This window comes from Balaenoptera physalus, assembly GCF_965194825.1.
Source record: "Balaenoptera physalus genome assembly, chromosome: 3".
In the NCBI taxonomy this organism is placed as follows: domain Eukaryota; kingdom Metazoa; phylum Chordata; class Mammalia; order Artiodactyla; family Balaenopteridae; genus Balaenoptera; species Balaenoptera physalus.
Window position 1 is genome coordinate 111,335,437 of NC_138890.1, and position 26,271 is coordinate 111,361,707.

Consider the following 26,271-nt stretch of genomic DNA (forward strand, 5'->3'; position numbering starts at 1 on the left):
GTCTGAAACTCTGACAATGCAAGAAATAAAAATGAATGCTAACAAAAATTCACTATTCCCGGAAAGATTGGTTGAAGATGGCGGAGTAGAAGGACGTGCTCTCACTCCCTCTTACAAGAACACCAGAATCACAACTAACTGCTGAACAATCATCAACAGGAAGACACTGGAACTCACCAAAAAATATACCCCACTCCAAAGACAAAGGAGAAGACACAATGAGATGGTAGGAGGGGAGCAATCACGATAAAATCAAATCCCATAACTGCTGGGTGGGTGACTCACAAACTGGAGAATACTTATACCACAGAAGTCCACCCACTGGAGTGAAGGTTCTGAGCCCCACGTCAGGCTTCCCAATCTGGGGATCCGGCAACAGGAGGAGGAATTCCTAGAGAATCTGACTTTGAAAGCTAGTGGGATTTGATTGCAGGACTTTGACAGGACTGGGGGAAACAGAGACTCCACTCTTGGAGGGCACACACAAAGTAGTGTGCTCATCGGGACCCAGGGGAAGGAGCAGTGACCCCATAGGAGACTGAACCAGACCTACCTGCTAGTGTTGGAGGGTCTTCTGCAGAGGCGGGGGGTGGCTGTGTCTTACCGTGAGGACAAGGACACTGGCAGCAGAAGTTCTGGGAAATACTCCTTGGCGTGAGCCCTCCCAGAGTCTGCCATTAGCCCCACCAAAGAGCCTGGGTAGGATACAGTGTTGGGTTGCCGTAGGCCAAACAACCAACAGGCAGGGAACCCAGCCCTACCCATCAGCAGATGAGTGGATTAAAGTTTTACTGAGCTCTGCCCACCAAAGCAACAGCCAGCTCTACCCACCACCAGTCCCTCCCATCAGGAAACTTGCACAAGCCTCTTAGATAGCTTCATCAACCAGAGGGCAGACAGCAGAAGCAAGAAGAACTACAATCCTGCAGCCTGTGGAACAAAAACCACATTCACAGAAAGATAGACAAGATGCAAAGGCAGAGGGCTATGTACCGGATGAAGGAAAAAGATAAAACTCAAGAAAAACAACTAAATGAAGTGGAGATAGGCAACCTTCCAGAAAAGGAATTCAGAATAATGATAGTGAGGATGATCCAGGACCTCGGAAAAAGAATGGAGGCAAAGATCGAGAAGATGCAAGAAATGTTTAACAAAGATCTGAAGAATTAAAGAAGAAATGAACAGAGATGAACAACACAACTGAAATGAAAAATACACTACAAGGAATCAATAGCAGAATAACTGAGGCAGAAGAACGGATAAGTGACCTGGAAGACAGAATGGTGGAATTCACTGCTGCGGAACAGATTAAAGAATAAAGAATGAAAAGAAATGAAGACAGCCTAAGAGACCTCTGGGACAACATTAAACGCAACAACATTCTCATTATAGGGGTCCCAGAAAGAGAAGAGAGAAATGACCTGAGAAAATATCTGAAGAGATTATAGTCGAAAGCTTCCCTAACATGGAAAAGGAAATAGCCACCCAAGTCCAGGAAGTGCAGAGTCCCATACAGGATAAACCCAAGGAGAAACACGGCAAGACACATAGTAATCAAAGTGGCAAAAATTAAAGACAAAGAAAAATTATTGAAAGCAGCAAGGGAAAAATGACAACATACAAGGGAACTCCCATAAGGTTAACAGTCGATTTCTCAGCAGAAACTCTACAAGCCAGGAGGGAGTGGCATGATATACTTAAAGTAATGAAAGGGAAGCACCTACAACCAAGATTACTCTACCCAGCAAGGATCTCATTCAGATTCAATGGAGAAATCAAAAGTTTTAAAGACAAGCAAAAGCTAAGAGAATTCAGCACCACCAAACCAGCTCTACAACAAATGCTAAAGGAACTTCTCTAAGTGGGAAACACAAGAGAAGAAAAGGACCTACAAAAACAAACCCAAAACAATTAAGAAAATGGTAATAAGAACATACATATCGATAATTACCTTAAACGTGAATGGATTAAATGCTCCAACCAAAAGACACAGGCTTGCCGAATGGATACAAAAACAAGACCCATATATATGCTGTCTACAAGAGACCCACTACAGACCTAGGGACACATTCAGACTGAAAGTGAGGGAATGGAAAAAGATATTCCATGCAAATGGAAATCCAAAGAAAGCTAGAGTAGCAATACTCATATCAGATAAAATAGACTTTAAAATAAAGAATGTTACAAGAGACAAGGAAGGACACTACATAATGATCAAGGGATCAATCCAAGAAGAAGATATAACAATGATAAATATATATGCACCCAACATAGGAGCACCTCAATACATATGGCAACTGCTAACAGCTCTAAAAGAGGAAATCTTAGAGAAAGAAGAACAAAAAAACCCCAAAGTTAGCAGAAGGAAAGAAATCATAAAGATCAGATTAGAAATAAATGAAAAAGAAATGAAGGAAACAATAGCAAAGATCAATAAAACTAAAAGCTGATTCTTTGAGAAGACAAACAAAATTGACAAACCATTAGCCAGACTCATCAAGAAAAAAAGGGAGAAGATTCAAATCAATAGAATTAGAAATGAAAAAGGAGAAGTAACAACTGACATTGCAGAAATACAAAAGATCATGAGAGATTACTACAAGCAACTCTATGCCAATAAAATGGACAACCTGGAAGAAATGGACAAATTCTTAGAAATGCACAACCTGCCGAGACTGAACCAGGAAGAAATAGAAAATATGAACAGACCAATCACAAGCACTGAAATTGAAACTGTGATTAAAAATCTTCCAAAAAACAAAAGCCCAGGACCAGATGGCTTCACAGGCAAATTCTATCAAACATTTAGAGAAGAGCTAACATCTATCCTTCTCAAACTCTTCCAAAATATTGCAGAGGGAGGAACACTCCACAACTCATTCTATGAGGCCACCATCACCCTGATACCAAAACCAGACAAAGACATCACAAAGAAAGAAAACTACAGGCCAATATCACTGATGAACATAGATGCAAAAATCCTCAACAAAATACTAGCAAACAGAATCCAACAGCACATTAAAAGGATCATACACCATGATCAAGTGGGGTTTATTCCAGGAATGCAAGGATTCTTCAATATACGCAAATCAATCAACGTGATACACCATATTAACAAATTGAAGGAGAAAAACCATATGATCATCTCAATACAGGCAGAAAAAGCTTTCGACAAAATTCAACACCCATTTATGATAAAAGCCCTGAAGAAAGTAGGCATAGAGGGAACTTTCCTCAACATAATAAAGGCCATATATGACAAACCCACAGCCAACATCGTCCTCAATGGTGAAAAACTGAAACCATCTCCACTAAGATCAGGAAGAAGACAAGGTTGCCTATTCTCACCACTATTATTCAACATAGTTTTGGAAGTTTTAGCCACAGCAATCAGAGAAGAAATAGAAATAAAAGGAATCCAAATCGGAAAAGAAGAAGTAAAGCTGTCACTGTTTTCAGATGACATGATACTATACATAGAGAATCCTAAAGATGCTACCAGAAAACTACTAGAGCTAATCAATGAATTTGGTAAAGTAGCAGGATACAAAATTATGCACAGAAATCTCTTGCATTCCTATACACGAATCATGAAAAATCTGAAAGAGAAATTAAGAAAACACTCCCATTTACCATTGCAACAAAAAGAATAAAATATCTAGGAATAAACCTACCTAAGGAGACAAAAGATCTATATGAAGAAAATTATAAGACACTAATGAAAGAAATTAAAGATGATACAAACAGATGGAGAGGTATACCATGTTCTTGGATTGGAAGGATCAACATTGTGAAAATGACTCTACTACCCAAAGCAATCTACAGATTCAATGCAATCCCTATCAAACTACCACTAGCATTTTTCACAGAACTAGAACAAAAAATTTCACAATTTGCATGGAAACACAAAAGACCCTGAATAGCCAAAGCAATCTTGAGAAAGAAAAATGGAGCTGGAGGAATCAGGATCCCTGGCTTCCGACTATACTACAAAGCTACAGTAATCAAGACAGTATGATACTGGCACAAAAACAGAAATATAGATCAATGGAACAGGATAGAAAGCCCAGAGATAAACACACACACATATGGTCACCTTATCTTTGATAAAGGAGGCAAGCATATACAGTGGAGAAAAGACAGCCTCTTCAATAAGTGGTGCTGGGAAAACTGGACAGGTACATGTAAAAGTATGAAATTAGAACACTCCCTAACACCATACACAAAAATAAACTCAAAATGGATTAAGGACCTTAATGTAAGGGCAGACACTATCAAACTCTTAGAAGAAAACATAGGCAGAACACTCTATGACATAAATCACAGCAAGATCCTTTTTGACCCAGCTACTAGAGAAATGGAAATAAAAACGAAAATAAACAAGTGGGACCTAATGAAACTTCAAAGCTTTTGCACAGCAAAGGAAACCATAAACAAGACAAAAAGACAACCCTCAGAATGGGAGAAAATATTTGCAAATGAAGCAACTGACAAAGGATTAATCTCCAAGATTTACAAGCAGCTCATGCAGCTCAATAACAAAAAAACAAACAACCCAATCCAAAAATGGGCAGAAGACCTAAACAGACATTTCTCCAAAGAAGATATACAGATTGCCAACAGACACATGAAAGAATGCTCAACATCATTAATCATTAGAGAAATGCAAATCAAAACTACAATGAGATATCATCTCACACAGGTCAGAATGGCCATCATCAAAAAATCTAGAAACAATAAATGCTGGAGAGGGTGTGGAGGAAAGGGAACCCTCTTGCACTGTTGGTGGGAATGTAAATTGATACAGCCACTATGGAGAACAGTATGGAGGTTCCTTAAAAAACTAAAAATAGAACTACCATATGACCCAGCAATCCCACTACTGGGCATATACCCTGAGAAAACCAGAATTCAAAAAGAGTCATGTACCAAAATGTTCATTGCAGCTCTATTTACAATAGCCAAGACATGGAAGCAATCTAAGTGTCCATCATCGGATGAATGGATAAAGAAGATGTGGCACATATATACAATGGAATATTACTCAGCCATAAAAAGAAATGAAATTGAGTTATTATAATGAGGTGGATGGAGTTAGAGTCTGTCATACAGAGTGAAGTAAGTCAGAAAGAGGAAAACAAAAACAGTATGCGAACACATATATATGGAATCTAAGGGGGAAAAAAAAAAAAAAGGTCATGAAGAACCTAGTGGCAAGACGGGAATAAAGACACAGACCCACTAGAGAATGGACTTGAGGATATGGGGAGGGGGAAGGGTAAGCTGTGACAAAGTCAGAGAGTGGCATGGACATATATACACTACAAAACGTAAAATAGATAGCTAGTGGGAAGCAACCGCATAGCACAGGGTGATCAGCTCGGTGCTTTGTGACCACCTAGAGGGGTGGGATAGGGAGGGTGGGAGGGAGGGAGATGTGAGAGGGAAGAGATATGGGAACATATGTATATGTATAACTGATTCACTTTGTTATAAAGCAGAAACTAACACACCATTGTAAAGCAATTATACTCCAATAAAGATGTTAAAAAAAAAGAAAAAGAAAGAGGAAATCGACAGTAACACAATAATAGTGGGGGACTTTAACACCTCACTTACACCAATGGACATATCATCCAAGCAGAAAATTAATCAGGAAACACAAGCTTTAAATGGCACAATAGGCCAGATAGATTTAACTGATATTTATAGGACATTCTATCCAAAAACAGCAGTTTACACTTTCTTCTCCAGTGCGCATGGAACATTCTCCAGGATAGATCACATCTGGGGTAACAAATCAAGCCTCAGTAAATTTACGAAAATTGAAATCATATCAAGCATCTTTTCTGACAACAACACTATGAGGTTAGAAATCAATTACAGGGGGAAAAAAACCGTAAAAAACACAAACACATGGAGGCCAAACAATACGTTACTAAATAACCAAGAGATCACTGAAGAAATCAAAGAGGAAATCAAAAAATACCTAGAGACAAATGACAATGAAAACACGATGATCCAAAACCTATGGGATGCAGCAAAAGCAGTTCTAAGAGGGAAGTTTACAGCAATACAAGCCTACCTCAAGAAACAAGAAAAATCTCAAATAAACAATCTAACCTTACACCTAAAGGAACTAGAGAAAGAAGAACAAAAAAACCCAAAGTTAGCAGAAGGAAAGAAATCTTAAAGATTGTGCCAGAAATAATAGAAACAAAGAAAACAATAGCAAAGATCAATAAAACTAAAAGCTGGGTTCTTTGAGAAGATAAACAACATTGATAAACCATTAGCCAGACTCATCAAGAAAAAGAGGAAGAGGGCTCAAATCAATAAAATTAGAAATAAAAAAGGAGAAATCACAACTGACACTGCAGAAATACAAAGGATTATAAGAGATTACTACAAGCAACTCTATGCCAATAAAATAGAAAACCTGGAAGAAAGGCACAAATTCTTAGAAAGGTATAACCTTCCAAGACTGAACCAGGAAGAAATAGAAAATATGAACAGACCAATCACAAGTAATGAAATTGAAACTGTGATTAAAAATCTTTCAACAAACAGAAGTCCAGGACCAGATGGCTTCACAGGTGAACACTATCGAACATTTAGAGAAGAGCTAACACCCATCCTTCTCAAACTCTTCCAAAAAATTGCAGAGGGAGGAACACTCCCAAACTCATTCTATGAGGCCACCATCACCCTGATACCAAAAGCAGACAAAGATACTACAAAAAAAGAAAATTACAGACCAATATCACTGATGAATATAGATGCAAAAATCCTCAACAAAATACTAGCAAACAGAATCCAACAACACATTAAAAGGATCATACAGCATGATCAAGTGGGATTTATCCCAGGGATGCAAGGATTGTTCAGTATACCAAATCAATCAATGTGATACACCATATTAACAAATTGCAGAAGAAAAACCATATGATCATCTCAATACAGGCAGAAAAAGCTTCTGACAAAATTCAACACCCATTTATGATAAAAACTCTCCAGAAAGTGGGCATAGAGGGAACCTACCTCAACATAATAGAGGCCATATATGACACACCCACAGCAAACATCATTCTCAATGGTGAAAAATTGAAACCATTTCCTCTAAGATCAGGAACAAGACAAGTATGTCCACTCTCGCCACTATTATTCAACATAGTTTTGGAAGTCCTAGCCACGGCAATCAGAGAAGAAATAGAAATAAATGGAATACAAATTGGAAAAGAAGAAGTAAAATTGTCATTGTTTGCAGATGACATGATATTATACATAGAGAATCCTAAGGATGCCACCAGAAAACTACTAGAGCTAATCAATGAATTTGGTAAAGTTGCAGGATATAAAATTAATGCACAGAAATCTCTTGCATTCCTACACACTAATGATGAAAAATCTGAAAGAGAAATTAAGGAAACACTCCCATTTATCACTGCAACAAAAAGAATAAAATACCTAGGAATAAACCTACCTAGGGAGAAAAAGACCTGTATGCAGAAAACTATAAGACACTGTTGAAAGAAATTAAAGATGATACCAACAGATGGAGAGATATTCCATGTTCTTGGATAGGAAGAATCAATATTGTGAAAATGACTATACTACCCAAAGCAAACTACAGATTCAATGCAATCCCTATCAAAGTACCAATGGCATTTTTTACAGAACTAGAACAAAAATATCTTAAAATGTGTATGGAGACACAAAAGACCCCAAATAGCCAAAGCAGTCTTGAGGGAAAAAAACGGAGCTGGAGGAATCAGGCTCCCTGACTTCAGACTATACCGCAAAGCTACAGTAATCAAGACAATATGGTACTGGCACAAAAACAGAAATATAGATCAATGGAACAGGATAGAAAGCCCAGAGAGAAACCCATGCACCTATGGTCAACTAATCTATGAAAAAGGAGGCAGGGATATACAATGGAGAAAAGACAGTCTCTTCAATAAGTGGTGCGGGGAAAACTGGACAGCAACATGTAAAAGAATGAAATTAGAACACTCCCTAACACCATACACAAAAATAAACACAAAATGGATTAAGGTCCTTAATGTAAGACCGGACACTTTAAAACTCTTAGAGGAAAACATAGGAAGAACACTCTTTGACATAAATCTCAGCAAGATCTTTTTTGATCCACCTCCTAGAGTAATGGAAATAAAAACAAAAATAAACAAATGGGACCTAATGAAACTTCAAAGCTTTTGCAAAGCAAAGGAAACTACAAACAAGACAAAAAGACAACCCTCAGAATGGGAGAAAATATTTGCAAATGAATCAACAGACAAAGGATTAATCTCCAAAATATATAAACAGCTCAATATTAAAAAGACAAACAACCCAATCAAAAAATGGGCAGAAGACCTAAATAGACATTTCTCCAAATAGGACATACAGATAGCCAAGAGGCACACAAAAAGCTGCTCAACATCACTAATTATTAGAGAAATGCAAATCAAAACTACAATGAGGTATCACCTCACACCGGTTAGAATGGGCATCATCAGAATATCTGCAACCAACAAATGCTGGAGAGGGTGTGGAGAAAAGGGAACACTGTTGCACCGTTGGTGGGAATGTAAATTGATAGAGCCACTATGGAGAACAGTATGAAGGTTCCTTAAAAAACTAAAAATAGAATTACCATATGACCCAGCAATCCCACTACTGGGCATATACCGAGAGAAAACCATAATTCAAAAAGACACATGCACCCCAATGTTCATTGCTGCTCTATTTACAATAGCCAGGTCATGGAAGCAACCTAAATGCCCATCGATGGACGAATGGATAAAGAAAATGTGGTACATATATGCAATGGAATATTACTCAGCCATAAAAAGGAACGAAATTCGGTCATTTGTGGAGACATGGATGAATCTAGAGACTGTCATACAGAGTGAAGTAAGTCAGAAAGAGAAAAACAAATACCGTACATTAATGCATATATGTGGAACCTAGAAAAATGGTACAGATAAACCGGTTTGCAGGGCAGAAATAGAGACACAGATGTAGAGAACAAACGTATGGACACCAAGGGGGGAAAGCAGCAGTGGGTGGGGGTGGTGGTGTGATTAATTGGGAGATTGGGATTGACATGTATACACTGATGTGTATAAAATTGATGACTAATAAGAACCTGCTGTATAAAAAAATAAATAAAATAAAATTCAAAAAAAAATATAATAATTGCTTTAAAAGAAAAATTTCACTATTCCCACCAGATAGTTTGTGGTCTAAATGAATACAGTAAGGGAGAAATCTCTGAACAATGAATGATCAGTTATGTTTCATTCTCTGCCAATAAATTCTGCAGAGCAAGGATGATGCAAATTCTATCTACACAATTTGATCAAACACACACACAGACCTTGGCCAAATAAATGTCAGAGTGAGTATAGGGGAATTTATCACCCTCTCACGTATTAATGTCACTCTCTTGTTCATTCACTAATAACTGTGCATGGCTCCATTTATTAATATTAGAGGAATATCCAAATAACTGGGTCAATGCTAGATAATCAATATAAAGGGTATTTTTAAAGCAAAAAGCTCTTCATGCATTAAAATAAATCCAGAAACCAATAGACAGAGTGTTCATTAGTTATTGACCTTTTGCGTGCCTAGACATAAACAGAGAAAACCTTAAGATAAGAGTACTTGTGTTGACTCAACTAGTTACTGCTCTGTGATTCACTATGAACTTGGCAAATCTGTTTCATATGGATCTTACATTTTCAATTTTTACCCCTCACATGAAAAAGTAAAAATTCTTCTGAAATTAGCCCCAAACTAATGACATCTCTTAACAGTGATTACAGATTTGCAAAGAACTTGATGCTTGGGGTAAAGTACAATACAGTGGTTGAGAGCATGGACTGTGGAGCCAGACTGCCTGGGTTCACCTCCAGGCTCAATCACTAAATTGATGTATGATCTTCTACATTAGCTATGTCTCTAAATCTTTTGGTATTGCAGTTTCCTCATTTGCCAAATGGGGAGAATAAAAGCATCTGTCTCATCGGAGAGCTAAGATTAAAAAAGCTTAACAAAGTAAAATACTTAGAACGAGGCCTAACGTAGAAATCACTCAATACTGTTAGCTATTATTACTATTTTAAAATACCATCAAGGAGCTATACCATAAGTGTTTGTTTGTTTCCCTACTGTTTGTATGAGTTCTTTCTTTGTTTTAAGGGGAGGGGTAGTTGCCCTGTTCCTCAAGGTTCTCCCACTACTTTCTCTATAATTCCCTCCTATTACTTCCCACCCAAACCAACTCCTTTTCTCTATCTCCTTTCTGTCTTCCCTCTTCACTGGATGCCCTTGTCCTTTCCTCTCTGTGACCTTCAACGTTTACTTCCTGAAGAGGACAGCTCCTGGGCTCTTGGAGTGGTGGAGCCTAGACTCCGATGGCCAGCCAGGTCATTCACTGTGGTATTCACACATTGTTTATTTATTCATTCACTTATTCACTCAACACATAAATTGATTAAGTGCTAGCAGTGTGTCAGGAGCTCTGCTAGAAAATAAAAAACAGCTCTCTTGAAACTACACTCCCCTTGGGAAGAAAAATGAAGAATAACTTATCATAGCTATTATAGCCCATCTATTATGGGCTATAATAGATGTCACAGCACAGGGGACAATGGGAACATAGAGAAAGGGCTTTTAAATTGGCTGGAAAGGGGAATGAGAGGTGGGAACCATCTCAGAAGTCAGCTCATCCTTGATTCCTCTGTCGCCCTCACCACACCACATCCAATCCATTTGTTGGTCTGAATCCTCCATCTCCATGTATCAAATTCACTTCTCTCCAGCTCTTCTGCCACGCCCCATTTCACACACAGGTGACCACAATAACCTCCTAAATGATCTCCCTGCTGCCACTCTTGCTCTCCTACAATCAAATCTACATAGAATAGCAAACATGGAACTTTGAAAACATTCATCAACTCATGTCTTTCACTTGCTGAAACCCTTCAGCGCTTCCTTCAGTGCTTCCTGGAAATAAAATCTAGTCATTTCTAAAGCTACAATGCCCTATATAGATGAGAAATGTAACAGAGGTAAAGCTCACACACTCCTGGGACAGCCTTGGTTTATCTCCCAGTTCTGCTACTTACTGGTTGTGTGGCTTTGAGCAAGTCTCTTAGGTTCTCAGTTTCCTCTATAGATAATGAATGTTTCAATAAGTTAATGTTAAGCATTAAAACTGTTCTTGGCTCATAGGAAGCTCTTTTCTAAGTATTAGATATTGTTACTACTTATATGAACTGACCTCTGACTATCTCTCTGTCTGTATCTCCTACTTTCTTCTTGATCACTGCTCTCCAACTACAGTGAACTTTCTGTTGTTCAAACACACTACCTAACTTGGGCCAGATCTTAGCTGGCTGGCTTTTCCTCATCATTCCCACATCAGTTTAAGTATGACTTTCTCAAAGACGCTTTATCACCCCCCTGCCCCCCACCCTATGCCATTTCCTATGATGTCATTCTGCTTTATATTCATCTATTCGGAAGTACTTGGATTGTTTGTTTACTTGTTTATCGCTTACCTCATGTAACTAAGGAGATTAGGTTTAAAGAAATCCAAGACAATGTATGACTCATCCACTGATATATCCCTGGAGACCCAGACTAACATGTAGCACATAGAATGTATTCAAACAATACTGTCAATGGATGGAAAAATGAACGGATAGGTGGAAGGATGGATGGATGAATAGATGGAATGATACTTAAATTCTGAGTCTTCAGAATGAACTGAAGTGGAACTGTAGAGAACAAGAGAAGGGACTGTCAAGCAGAAGGAACTGCATGTAAAAAAAAGGGAATAAGAAGGTCTATGAATGGAATTGTAAATTCTTGCAGAGACTCAGAAGCATAGAGTGAGTATGAGAAAGAAGTGGAAGCTGAGTCTGGAGAGACCCTTGATGGGAGCAGATCACTGAAACTCAGCACAGTATCTTTTTTCATAGACCAGAGTCCACAAATTTGGAATCACAGAACCCTCATTAGATGGATATATAATTTACAGCTAACAAAAACAGTGGATGTGTACTTATCCAGTTACTAGAAAGGGGGTGGGGAGAAGAGAAGGGAAGGGAAGGGAAGGGAAGGGAAGGGAAGGGAAGGGGAAGGGAGGGAAGGAAAAAAGAAATGGAGGTGGGGGAAAAACTTGGCTATCAGCCCTCTCTCTATCTTCTTTACTTTTTTCAAACTCTATCCTCCTGAATGTTTAATAGTCTTTTTTTTTAATATAGAAAATTTTTGAGCAGTGTTGAAGAAAGCAGAACTTAAAAATATGCCCAGGCCCACATGTGAGCCTTTTTGCACAGTCTGAAAGTAACCTGGGAAGTTACTGAAAGCCCACTTGCTTCTTTAGCACCTGGTTCATTATTTTGTTATGATTGATTTATTTAAAACCACTGTTTTCAACCTAATAATATTTTAGCTAAAAGTGTTCAGCAATGAATAGATCAAAAATTCATCCTTGGGGCTTCCCTGGTGGCGCAGTGGCTGAGAATCTGCCTGCTAATGCAGGGGACACGGGTTCGAGCCCTGGTCTGGGAAGATCCCATATGCCACAGAGCAATTAGGCCCGTGAGCCACAACTACTGAGCCTGCGCGTCTGGAGCCTGTGCTCCGCAACGAAAGAGGTCACGATACTGAGAGGCCCGCGCACCGCGATGAAGAGTGGCCCCCGCTTGCCGCAACTAGAGAAAGCCCTCGCACAGAAACAAAGACCCAACATAGCAACCAATCAATCAATCAATAAAAATAAAAAAGTACATCAACTTTAAAAAAAAAAAAAAAAAAATTCATCCTTTATTTTAATGATTCCATAATCCCATTCCATGCCCCAGTACTTCAATTTTTATTTCAATTAGTCCTAAACAAATTGTTACCACACTCACCTTTCTGTAGTGCATGGGCTGCTATTAAGGTAGAGCACATCCATAAGATGCTCTTTATATTTATCAACATCTTGTCCTAGAAATGAAGAAAAACACAAAGTAAATCATAAGCATTCAGGTTTGTGGGAGGCCATACATCACATTCTATTTGTGCATTATAGGGAATAAGAGTACAAGAAGCAGCTCCTCTTGGATTGTAAAAACAGGAGGAGACTTGCAATAGGAGAAGTTGTCCCAACACTTAAATTATTAGTTTGACTCTCACCCAATGTGGTAGTTACCAAAATAATCCCAGAACCCAAACTGGGGACACATAACAATGTGGATGTGTGGGGCAACCACAACAGGGTAGGCTGTTGGAAGAACAATATAGACCACAGCCCAAGTAACTAGTGGCTAGGAGCTGGCACAAGGAGGGAGGGGCGACCACAAGATCTATTTAGAAACAGGAAGTTGGTCATAGATGGAGCAAGAGAAGATGGGGAAGCAATTGAGAGAGATGTTGAAAGAAAGGGATTCACATCAAATGTGAGATAGGAGGAAACCCGTTGGTGGTTCATGCATATGGTATCAGAACAGAGAACAAGGATCTCAGCAGGCTTTTTAAAGCACAAACTCAATTTAGTTTCTAGGAGGCTGAACAAACAAAATAAATATATTATAAGAAGCTGTTAATTACAGAAAAAGCCAGTGCTTGCCATGAGTTTTACAGCAGTTCCAACTGTCTGAAGGGTAAAGAATGAAAGAAAGCACCCTGTACTGAGAGTCAAGAAACCCTGCCCTGGCTTTGCCATTAATTTATTGTGTGAAGACATTTAACAAATCTGGGTCTCAGCATGGTTCCCTTGCAGCTCAAGTATCTATGAAGCTATCATTATGAGGAGGATAAGTACCATTGTTGGGGACCATCTAGAAATCAAAGAGCTAAGCTCAGAAGAACTGCAGAAGGCTATTTGATCTCCACAGTTATTCCCTTCTCAGTTACATTTAGGACTGTTCTATAACAGCCATTGTTGGTTGGCTATCCTGTAGCCATTCCTCTTTCTCTTTTCTAACAAAACTCTAATTCCATTCTAGTATCTACCCTCCTTCACACAGCCATATACTTTAGTGGAACCTGGGTCAAACCCCAGCCCAAGGGGATGATCCTGATTATTCTATGTCAATTACATTGGTCCCATTTCTTTTGCCAATGACTGGTTTTGGAATGAGTATATGATGCAATTTTGGCCAATGAGATGTGAGAGGATCTTGCGTGGAGGGGTTGCTCCTGGGAAAGGTATATTCATTTTAAGAAGAGAAAAAAGGAAGCGATGGTTGCTTTTCTTCACTGGACATTATCAGGATAGGATATACCTCGTGAAACTGTTGTATCTATCTTGCACCCATGGGTATATAAGATACCCTCTCGGATGAAGCTGAGAAAGAATCAGGAGAGGCAGGGCTGAAGTGCTCAGGCATTAGACCTATAGCCAACCATAACCTTGAACTTTCTTTATAGTAGATAATAAATTCCTTTATTATTTAAACCAATAAAATCAAGGATTTTTGTTGCTTGTTGCTGAAGGCATCCTAACCGACACATATTTGAGTTGGTGCCCTGCATAACTGCCTTAGAAAATATCTAAATTGTGTATGATTTAGAAAACCTAGATTAAAAAGAAGTAAGTGCTATAAGAATGAATCCAAGTCCAATTTGGGCTCAAATTCAATTTCATAATTTATGACAGCTATACCTTTACTCTTGATATTCTTCTCTACCTGATTGCTTTATTTTATATATATTGAAATAAGTGTTAGAACCTTTCTAAAAAAAATTATAAAATTCTAGATATGTCCTGAAGACCATTTTTTTACCTAATACATTATATGTCTCATATTTTCCATCGATAGGCCATTTGACAACTTACAATGAAAAGTATACAGTTGATAATCCTAAAGTAACCTTGATAATTAAGTTTATTTATCATATAATTACTGAGATATGCTAATAGATGTTGTTACACACTAACTGGGAAATTAGGTTTCTACATTTCTTTTTTTTTAATAAGATACCACAGCAAGCAGGAAGTATATACCTGTATCTCAATACTATAACAATATTTCAGGGAAAAATTAAGATATCAATTTCACATACCCTACAGTTTTCAACAAAATGAAATTTTAGATTGTATCATACAATGCTATTAAAGACAGTGTATTCCATGAGTACTACCTGAATCCAAATAAGAAACTTTTCTTTAATTGTGCTTACAAACAATAATCTCCTATTGTCCTTCAAGAAAATTTTTTCTTAATTTTTTTCTTTTTTTTTTTTTCAGGAAACTTTTATAAGCTTAATGTTAAAAGTCTATTTCCATTGTCAAATAGCCCTGAATTCAAGTTCCAAATCTTCTGCTTATACTCTGTGGTTTTGGGTAAGTTACTAACTCTCTCATTTCCAGTAGCTATTTAATAGTGAAAAGCAGTACAATGAGAATTGATAAAAGAATGCATATAAAATATAGCTCAGTGATACACAGCATATTCAGTACTCAATATTTATTATTAAAATTTCTAATTCAAGCTTTCTACCAGTGTTCTCTTCCTGGTTTCATATCACTAGTAGTAAAAAGAAAAGTATTTAAAGCTCTTAGATTTGAAAATTATAACCTGGGTTACTACTATAGCTGTGTACAACTTCATGCTCACAGTAAATTGTCCTATAACTTATTTCTATGTGTTCTGAATCATTATTTAGAAACATGTTTTATCTCCTATGTAGAACAGTAGGCTTCTGGAAGGCAGAGCCGGTATCACATTCAGCTTACTAATTTCCACAATATTTCACCCACAGTGCCAGCTTCAGAGTAGACCCTTGAGGTAGGTTTGTTGACCAAATGTGTGACCAATGCCCCTATTTCCTATTCAGAAATACACTTTGAAGAGAAGTATCAGCACTCTCTTTAAACATGGGTGAGTGGGCCAATTAACACCCGAAATACATTTAATATTTACTGTGACTCAGTAATATCTGATGTTTGTCAATATCTAGAGTGTTGGACCTTATAACAAAACCAGAGGGGAAGATGTAATCCTGACCAGGAATGGGTCTTCTCCATCCTGATCTCCTGTCCAAGGCAGATACTCAAAAGTCTAACTCTTTGTGCCATACTTCATCCTTATAAAAGTGGCTTTTTTTTGAGGGAGGGGAGGAAACAGTTCTTCATCTATATAACAAGTATACTCATCATTTGGTCAAGTAAGACTGTCACTAAGACAAGGCTAGGGAAGGAGCCAGTGCATTAAAAGCGCAAGGGAGAGATCAGTCATGTTTTTAACTCTTTTTTTTTTTTTTTAATGTGATGGAACTGCACTTTTATTTTTTTTTAATTTAATTTTTTTTAATTTTTTTGGCTGTGTTGGGTCTTCGTTTCTGTGCAAGGGCTTCCTCTAGTTGCGGCGAGCGGGGGCCACTCTTCATCACGGTGCGCGGGCCTCTCACAGTTGCGGCCTCTCTTGTTGCGGAGCACAGGCTCCAGACACACAGGCTCAGTAGTTGTGGCTCACGGGCCCAGTTGCTCCACAGCATGTGGGATCTTCCCAGACCAGGGCTCGAACCCGTGTCCCCTGCATTGGCAGGCAGATTCTCAACCACTGCGTCACCAGGGAAGCCCAGTCATGTTTTAAATACATTTGCAAAACTATGTTTAAATAAGTTGCCAACATTTAAAAATTGGAGAGTTCACACTAAGTCCCAGATCTCTGCCTTCTTTTGGAAAATCAGACCTAGCAGCTCAAGGTCCATATTCTAGCTGGCCAATCATTAGCACTAAGCAAGCAGCAGCCTCTGGCCTTGGCTCCATGCATCCAAGCTTATCACTGGCCCCACTTGGCCTCTCATCCATTTCCACTCCATGCCTGTTCCCTGTAGTCACCAGAGTTTGCAACTCAAATGCCCACAGTTCTGACCTCAGAACTATATTTCCATTGCCTCTTCCTTAGAGTCCAGGGATGTCATTCCATTTCTCTAATTTTTATAAGACTGTGTTCATGGTCATGGTTGTTAAAGCACACCGTTTGCCTTCTTTGATTTTACTAAATGAGAAACTTTCTGGAGCTCCTTTGTTTTTAGCACCACTCCGACCCCCATCTCTATTCTTCTGCTCTTCTGTGCGGGTCTTGTAAGCATTATTTGTTAGTGATAACGAGTCTGTCTGCACAGAAAGACCTGGGAGATATGACAGCCAGTGCCTATATTTAGTCTTCTATTCCAGTGAAGTCAATGAGAAGAGGAAAAAGTCATTGAACAATCAAGTCACAGCTGACTGAAGCTGTTTAATTGCCTGGGAGACACAAGAGACAAGGTCAACAGGATTCCTATCCATAAGAGATGTCTGCAGAGGGGATAACGGTCAGGCCGGTGATGGGCTGCCTCAGAGAAAGAGAGATCCAAGGTTCTAGTAAACAGATATTTAGTATTCTCCCTTGATCTTGGGGAAGCTCCACTGAGTAAAGGGTGACTTAAGGATGCAGACACAGTGGTTTGTCTTCTAGTTTTTGAATTAGTTACCCTAGACAACCAATTGTCCAGGATACCTCAGCCACAAAGTAAATGTAAAGAGCATTGTCTATCATGTTGCTACGGAGTGCTTTCTCAAAGGAGGAAACGCTGTAATGCAGAGAGAGATATCATGGTTTAAACATGAAGTGTCATGAATCTGCTTCACAGGAATAATGGCACCATGTGAATATACCACTAACATGTGACTGGATTCCTGCACCTGGACTTGGCTAAGCTTTTTCATGTCATTGCTCCTTAGTATTGCTCTGTTCTCTGCCTGGTGAACCTGTTCCTCCTCGATCTAAAACACACTGCACTCTCCATTCCCATTCTCATGCTCTATTTACATCATAGCACATCTCCCCATTGTATATGAATATTTGGGAATTGCTTTTCTCTACCCTCCATAATATAAGCTCCAGGAACGTAGCCTTTGATGTTTTGTTCACTGCTGTATCCACAATGCCTAGGACACGCAGTAAATATTTGTTGAATGAATGAATATGCCCATTTTGTACATAATTGGGTGCATATTTTACACTATTTGGTACATTACTTTCTTCACTTAAAACACAGTTTATCTCAGAGAATATTCTGAATCAGCTAATACAGTGTGTCTGTGTCATTTTTAACAGCTGCATAGTTTTCCCCTAGATAAATGTAGCATCTTTTATTTTACCAGTTCCTGTGATGAGCCTTTAAGGTGTTTCCAAATTTTTGCTGTGAAATAATGCTGCAAAGGGCATACTTGGCCATTTGTTTTGGGTGACATTCATACCAATGTCTATATGACAATATCTAGAAGAGGAATTGCTGGGTCAAAAGGTATATGCATTTAAAAATTTTTTTGATAGCTATTACCAAATCACTTTCTAAAAAAGATGAACCTATTTACATATATGAGAGATCCAGTTTCCCCACAACTTGACCAACACAAACTTTCATTGAACCTTTTTTATCTTTACGGCTCTTATTGATGAAAAAATGGTGCAGAATATCATTGTTGTTTTAATTACTATTTCTTTAACTATGAATGAAACTGAGCAATTTTTCAGATGATTTTAAAACATTTATTTTTCTCTTTCTGCCAGCAGCCTGCATAAAACATTTGCCAATTTTTCTTTTGGATAGATTGTGGTTTAGTTTTTGTAAAAGGTCTTGGCATATCAAAATAGTTGTTAGCTCTTTGTCTCTCATATTTTGCTAATATTTTCCAGATGTGTTATTTGTTTTCATGTAAATAATTTAATTGTTATTAGTCAGATTTATTAATCTTTTCTAGTATGGCTTCTGGGTTTTACATTTTCCTTAGCACGGGTTTCACCTTTACCTTAGCACGGGTTTCACCTTTTCCTTAGCCCGGGTTTCCTTACTCCTAGATTATTATTTTAAAAATCTTATAATTTCCTCTAGTTATTTTTTTAAATGTCATTCCCTACATTTCATATTAGATCCATCTTAACTTTATTTTGGGATAAGAAATGAGGTAAAGATTGACTTGTATTTTGAGTGAACCAATCCACTGTGCCCAATCCATTTATTGAATAATTCTTCATTTCCACTGAATTTCCGTGTTCGTTTGAGCCTATTTCTGGACTCTGTCTTCTGTTCAATGAAACTAGACAATTCTTTTTCTATTTAAATTGAAGTATAGTGGATTTAAAACGTTGTGTTAGTTTCAGGTGCACAGCAGTGATTCAGATATATAGATATAGATATACACATATATATATTCTTCTTTCAGATTCTTTTCAATTACAGGTTATTACAAGATATTGAATATAGTTCCCTGTGCTATACAGTAGGTCCTTGTTGTTCATCTATTTTATATACTGTTGTGTGTATCTGTTAATCCCAAACTCTTAATTTATCCCTTTCCCCTTTTCCCCTCTGGTGACCCTAAATTTGTTTTCTATGTCTGTGAGTCTATTTCTGTTTTGTAAATAAGTTCATTTGTATTGTTTTTTTTAGATTCCACATACAAGTGTGAAACTAGACAATTCTTAAAACAGTATGTCCCTCTCTAATACATTTTGTAGGTTTACTAGGAAATACATGATTTGGGCAATGCTGTTATTATTAAGATCATAGAATTAGATCAATATGAGCCCCAGGGATATATCTTAACACCATTTATTTGTGGAGTTCTCATTTATCAAAGCCCTTTCACAGGTATTCACCCTTTTGATGTTTATAACTGCATATCCATTTAATAGATTTTTGACACCAAATGTCTAAAAGTTGTGTCTGACCTGGTTTTCTCAACTAGGAAATGCAACGCAAACTTTCTGATTCTAAGCCTAATGCTCCTTCCACTACACCACAGGTAATACCAACTCAGTAATTTAATAATAAAAACATTATAACTTACATATTATATATGTGTTTATCATAAACTATGTAATCTCATGTTTATAGACATAAACACCTCTTAAAATTCTTAAGAAGAATGAAGTAGGATGTACACAGAAAAAAGAAGGATGTATACAGAGAAAAAGGTAAATTTAAATGTAGATCTGCATTTACACCCTTTTAAAGATGATAGATCTATCCAGAGGCATTTCAGGGAAACACAACAAACAAACACATTACATAAGGATGCTTTGCACTGACCACTGAAATAGAACCACCCCTGGCACATTCAGTGATAAGAACACGGCAGTCAAATACCCTGGAGAACATATACATAATATAAACATATAAATGTATATATATGTAATTAACCACATTTAGGCTACCAGAGGAAACTGGCAAACGTTCACTAACTGAAGTGGAGCTTGGCCAGGACATTTATCTCTACTTCTCCTTGTTCTGATTCCAAATCAGAGAGAGTACGGGCCTTGTGTTTTCTGGTAAAGTACAGACCTATGCAACAATCAGCATGTTTTCTCATACCAGAGCCAGTAACCCCCAACAATGAGTATTTGTGAGTCCTAACTGGTTTCTCTAGGTGGGTGGTGGAATAATAGCCTACTACAGTCATTCATTCTCTTCCTCAAAAGAACTATGGGTCTGGAGAAGTTCTGTTCAGTCACAGGGCAATATCTCATTTTAAATACAGTATCTAGTGATGTTTGTCCATGAATAAAGTTAACAAAAATGTTTGAATCCCACTAGGTAAAAAGAGCTTATTTATATGGCTGTTGGGTGACAGTGTTGGTTGATCTTTGTGCTCTCAAAGGCTCTGATGTTCAATTACTGACCAATCATTAACCACAAAGTATTTAAGAGTAATAATGTGAGGAAAGAAAGAACAATGACCATATCATTAACATTAATCATATTCAGCCTTAAATTAACTTTTTAGGGCCTTTCCAAACAATTCACAAGGGTGCAGACATAGGTATCTTAGGATAGCACAGGTATTTCCTTCCAGTTTGTAGGCACAGAGAAAAAGAAGAAACCTATGTCTGTAAACATATATAAATCTAGGGGGATTCTTTTCAAACTTTAAATTTGAATTAAAGTTAAAATTAAATTTAAATTCTTTTTAAACTTTAAATTAAAAGCAGGAAATACAATTTAGGGCTAACTTTATATTTCTTTTTTTTTTTTATCTACTAAGGAAAACAAAGCGAAACTTTGAATTCTTACACAAATCTTTAGCGACTGTCTTGAATCTCCTCCTTCTTCCCACCACCCACAAGACGAAGGACCGTGGACTTCCTGCTGGAGCAAGTAATTGTTCAGCCACTTTGGAATCCATGCCTTTTGCAGTTTAATTGGGACAGGCACATACAATTGTAAAATCTTCCTTTTTTTACATAGAACTCAGAACCAGAAGTCAGCCTCCGAGACCTTCTGCTTGATATGCCCTCACATCCCAAGTTACATGTTCCCCAAACTGGAACAGATTTTATCTCAGAAAGCTAGTTGTTGCTTCCATTGACGCCTTCCTATTTTTATATTAGATTCAAAACATCCCATTTTAGGTCTTTAGAGGAATATTTTCACTCTAGGGTTGGCACAATTGCCAAGCAGTGTTTAAAAGAATTTAGGTCACAGCTTTTAGGAGTCAAAAAGGAAGGGAAAGGGGATCAATTAGATGTCAGAATTGGAGATGGAATAGATCATTAAAGCTCTGTTCTTCCAAGATAAAGCGAAGAAGTAGGAGAGTCTAAAATGTAGCACTAAGTGGCAGCATCAACTCTGAGCCGCATTCCCCCTAGTCACTCGCTCAGTGATTTCATAAATATGAGCTGAGCTCCCACTATGGGCCGGGCCCGAGCTAAAGCTCCTGATGCGAAGGGACCAGGGTTACACTCACAGCCCCTAAGGTTTGCGCTCATGGAATCTATCAGTCCTGTCAATGGCAATTGTTTGCCACGCTAGACGAACTCTTTAGGACGTATGGAATGTGATTATCCTGTAATTGACTAAAAGTGATCTTTAAAGTCAATATATGGATCACAGAATAAACTCGTCTCATATTTCTGCCAAAAATGTTTGTTCGGAGTAAATCTTTACTTCTTTTCTGTCGCAAGGGGAAAACTCCTCCTACCACTCCCAAGAAGCAAGGCAAAAAAAAATTCAAATGGTTTTTTATTTAATAAGAGTGTTTAGCGCCGTCAGGATAGAAGTCTGGTCGGCCCCAGCACCCTCCCGGAGCCTAAGCGCTGGGTGCGCCGCCGCTGCGCTCTCCCCGCCCAGCGGCTCAGCTCTCCCCGCCCCGCCCCTGTCCCGCGGAAGGACTAAAGCCACGCCCCCACTGGCCTCTGGGCGGGGACCCAGGCGGCGGCCCGCCAGCCTCTGCGCTGAGCGACTGCCGGTCCCGCAGTGCAGCTGTCTCCGAGCCCAAGAAGTCACACCCGTCTCGGGCCGGGAGCTGAAGCCCCAGCCCACGTGGCGGCGGCTGGTGAGCCCCGGCGCTGCGGGAAGCGCCCGGTGCGGTTCTTCCCTTCGCGCGGGCTGGGGAGTGGAGAGATGCCCCCAGCCCCAGCCTCTCTAAGGGGCTAGTTCCTCCGCCATCCCTCCCAGCACGCCGCTTCAGTAGGGTTTGTTATCGCTTTGGGGATTTAAACAATGGCTTAAAAGGAGACGCGAAATTTAGTCCAAAACCTTGAAAGGAACCCGGCCGGTCCGCTCCCGGCTGTTTGCGTGCATGTGCCCCGTCTCTGTTCCTTTCTTCTTCCCTTTCTCCCCACCGTCCCTTTCCTTCCCTTCTCTCCTTTTTCCTCCCGGCGCCCTCCTCCCAAATTTCCACGTTCGGCGAGTGTTGTGAAATTGAGAAAATTTAAACGTTGGATTAGGGTCCCTTATTAGGCAATGGTCTGGGGCGGGGCCCTAGCTTTGGGTTCGAGTGGTCGTGGGCCATAATAAAATTTCCAAAAGTACGGCATTCTGTATGATCTTTCTTAAAGTGACGCCCAAGAAAGATTGAGCGCCAAGCCCCCCGAAACCTGGATCCTCCCTTGGCCACGTGCGTTAGTCCACCAAACTGCAGGCTTGGCCCGGAGTGCCGCGCAGGTCTCAGCTGACTGGGGAGAAGGCGCTTCGGCCCTTAAAGACAAGTCTCCTTCCTGGGCCCTCCAAACCCCTAGATTTACGTCGCGGATTCCGAAGTAGAAAACTAACAACTAAAGGGGAAGCTAGGGTGCTCCATCCTTGAATACATGGCTGTGAAAGCGGCTCATTTGGTTTGGGGTGGCGGGGGGCTCGTTGTCCTCCACATGCGCTGCATTTCTCCATCAGGGGGCGCCCACACCCACCAAGAAACTCCCTATTCCTAGACATCTGGGTTCTGCAAGCTCGAAGCACTGCAAGTGGGGGTAGATCCGAAGGAGCGCACCGCCTCCCTCGCTCCTCCCTCCTTGCCAGCCTCCGCGGACAGGGGAGGCAGGGATTTCACACTAGCCATTCATTTGTCAGCCGTGGGGGGAGGGGACGCAGGAGCGAAAGAGACCGAGCAGAGGCTGGAAGAGGGGAAGAGAGGCAGAGAAGATGGAGACAGAGAGGGAGAGACAAAGATGAGAAACGCGACACAGATAGCGAGACTGTCTTTCCGCCTGTGGGTGTGCGCGCCGCGGGACAGCTCTCCAGGCGCCGCGTAGATTTCTCCTCCCTCCCGTAGCATCTCCCGGGGACTTGCAGGACTTGCTACGGCGCGGCTGGATCCGAGAGCAAATAGTTTAAGCTGTGACACTAGTTTTCTACCTCGCTCTCCGCTGCCTATCCCACTGACTGCTCCACGCCCAGTGACACAGACAGTGAGCCTGGACAACCCTGATGCCCCCCAGCCCTCACGCACCAGGGATGTAGACCGGCGGCGCCCACGCCTCCGCAGGGCGGTGGGGCGCTCCAGCCGAGGGCGTCCCCCGGAGCTGCCGCCACTCGCTCTCCGCCGCCGCACGACCCGCCAGTAAAGTTGCTCAACTAGGGCCGCGGGCTGGGAGGGGGTGGGGAAATGGAAGGAAAAGGAGGACTGCAGTAGTCCGGGCGAGACGGCTGGTCCTAGAGGCCCCAGATTCGGGTCCCCGCGCCACCTTTGTCTGAAGAGCGATCTGAGCGCTGGTTTGCTCGTTGAGAGCAAAAGCCTCCACTTCGCTCCGCAGGGCGAGATAAAATTCTTGCACATCCCTACTGGTTCGGGGCAAGCTTTTCCCGCCCTGGCGCCTCGCAGACCTCCGCGGCGCTCCAAGCACCCCACCCCCATCCCCTGCCCCCTCCCGGCCGGCTCCGGCGCACCGCGCGTAGGACAAAAGAACCCAGGGGCACCGGAGAGAGCCTTGACAGCCCCCGCGTCGCCGAAGAGACGCGGACCGGGGACCCCGCACCTCCCCGACCGGACCTCCTCCCAGAGCGCCCGCGGGCTGAGGGGGTCACGTCCGCGCAGGTCCCGGATCGCCCTGTCAGAAGCTGCTTGGGAGCAGCTTTCCAGGAACGCCGGGCACTGACCACACATCAGGGGCCGGGAACCAGGTGGCCTGCACCAGGGCGGCTTCGGGGACTTGTATGTGGGCAAGTCTCGGTGGTCCCCATTCAAACTTTTGCCTCGAGCAGGTTAAAAAAAAAAAAAAAAAAAAAAAAAAAAAAGGATCAAGGTGCCACGGGTCCCTCCTCTCCAGCTCAAGACCCCACGACGTTTCTAGGGGTTCTCTGCATTCCCTTCCCTCCCTTCCCCCAATTCCATTTGTCCTTCTACTCCCACCCCACCCCGGGCTTCTTTTGTCTGGATCTTTTTCAGCACCAAGGTCCCTCTGTATTCTTCTCTCCAAACATCCTTCTGAAAGTTACCTGCATTTTTTACAGTGCACATATTTTCTTAATTTCTCAGAGCTAGTTCTCTTAGCCTTAATTAAAGCCTTCTACCAATTACAACGTACTTCTTTTTTTTCTAAACTCGATTTTTTTTTTCCTATAAGTTTTTCTTTTTCTTTTCTTTTCTTTTTTTTAAGGGGGAACAAAAGAAACGTGATTACCTTGAAAGGCGGCTTTACTGCAGTTGAGGGGGGAAATTGACCTCAGCGCTGCGCGAATGGGCTCGGCGTTGCCGGGGCGGGTCACATAGGAAGCGCGGTGGCCTGGGGAAGGGTGCGGGATGGTGCTGGAGGATGCGGGAGGATGCGGGGCTGACCGCAGAGCCCGGTCCCAGCGCCTGTCCACAGCACCTAATGTTCGCGGCTGTTGCGCCCGCCCGCCTGGAGTTCCTCCCCAGAAAGGCTCGGGGCAGCTCGCCTGCAAGTTCAAACGCGGGTTGTGACACCCATCATCATTATATCACAGTACCGTCAGCACCGAGGAGGAGACTCAGCGAGGAGGAGGAGGAGGAAGAGGAGGAGGGTTCCTTCACAGGCTCCTCGAGCGCTCCGCAGCTGCAGCCACTCCTAACAGCCCAGGCTTGGAAAGCAGGCAAAGGAGCGGAAAGGCAGCTCCCCGCGCTTGCGGTAGGGACCGCCTGCCTCCCTCCCCAGGCACTCCCACCTCTCGGCGTTTCTTCCTGACAAGAAGTACCAATCGGCTTGGGGACAGCAGCGCTCCCCATTCAGCGACTCACTAAGAAACATCGCGCTGTGCGCAAGGAAACCACTGCCTTCCCACCCCTCCCCACCCCCGCTTCCCCGCCCCCCGTGCTGCTAGTTCTGGGTTAGGGGAAAGGAGCCCCCAGGCTCCTGTGGGGCAGGCCAGCACTAGACAATTGAGTACCGTCAGTTCTTCTTGGGAGCAAATGAAACTCTGTAAAATCAGCAAAGAACTTGGTTACAGCGTGTTTACGCGGCCAGCGAGCCTGCCTGTCCCATCTGAGGGAAGTGTCAGGCTCCTGGCTTCTGCCAACCTGAAAGAGACACTGAGAAAACGAGATCCTTCTGAGACCTAGAGGGAGAGTGTAAGAATTCCCCACTGCTTTCCCCGGGAGCTGCCCAATGGGGAACCCAACGTCATTGCGCAATCTACAAAGACCCCGGTAATAATGGGCTGGACAGGAAATTCCCCGAAGCAAATCCCTTGTCGGATTCAAACAGATCCTCTTCCCCTGCCACAAACCTACAGAAGTCTAGATTCAGCTTTCTTCTTTCTTTCTTTCCCTCAGTGTTTCAAAGTGCCCCTCATGGTAGAACATTTAACAATTTTTCTGAGTAACAGAGGTTCCTTGGATATATCAATCACCATCCTTGTGGTCAGGAAACGGGACCATAATCTTTCATGAGTTTATGTGATTTTTATATCTAGCCAGGTCCACCCGACTATGTAAACAACATCAACACATGGAAGAGTCCCCTGCATTGTGTTACAAAAGACTTCCAATGGGACCTGACAGAGCAAGGGTCAACCAGTTGACACAAAGGATTTCTG

The 26,271-nt window shown here is 41.1% G+C and overlaps 1 protein-coding gene across 2 annotated transcripts in view; it reads right to left on the bottom strand.

The window, feature by feature from the left end:
• The window catches only part of VCAN (versican), a 115,754-nt gene extending 90,303 nt beyond the window's left edge, over positions 1-25,451 (bottom strand). Inside the window, exons 1-2 of one of the 2 annotated variants that reach the window (XM_082457979.1) lie at positions 24,900-25,451; positions 12,939-13,014 (exon numbers count right to left, since the gene is read on the bottom strand). In XM_082457979.1, the coding sequence (XP_082314105.1) occupies positions 12,939-13,008 (70 nt within the window). In that variant the 5' untranslated portion in view covers positions 13,009-13,014; positions 24,900-25,451. The remainder of the gene's footprint in view (positions 1-12,938; positions 13,015-24,899) is intronic. The other variant, XM_082457980.1, reaches the window with a different exon arrangement.
• Positions 25,452-26,271: the final 820 nt, after the last annotated feature.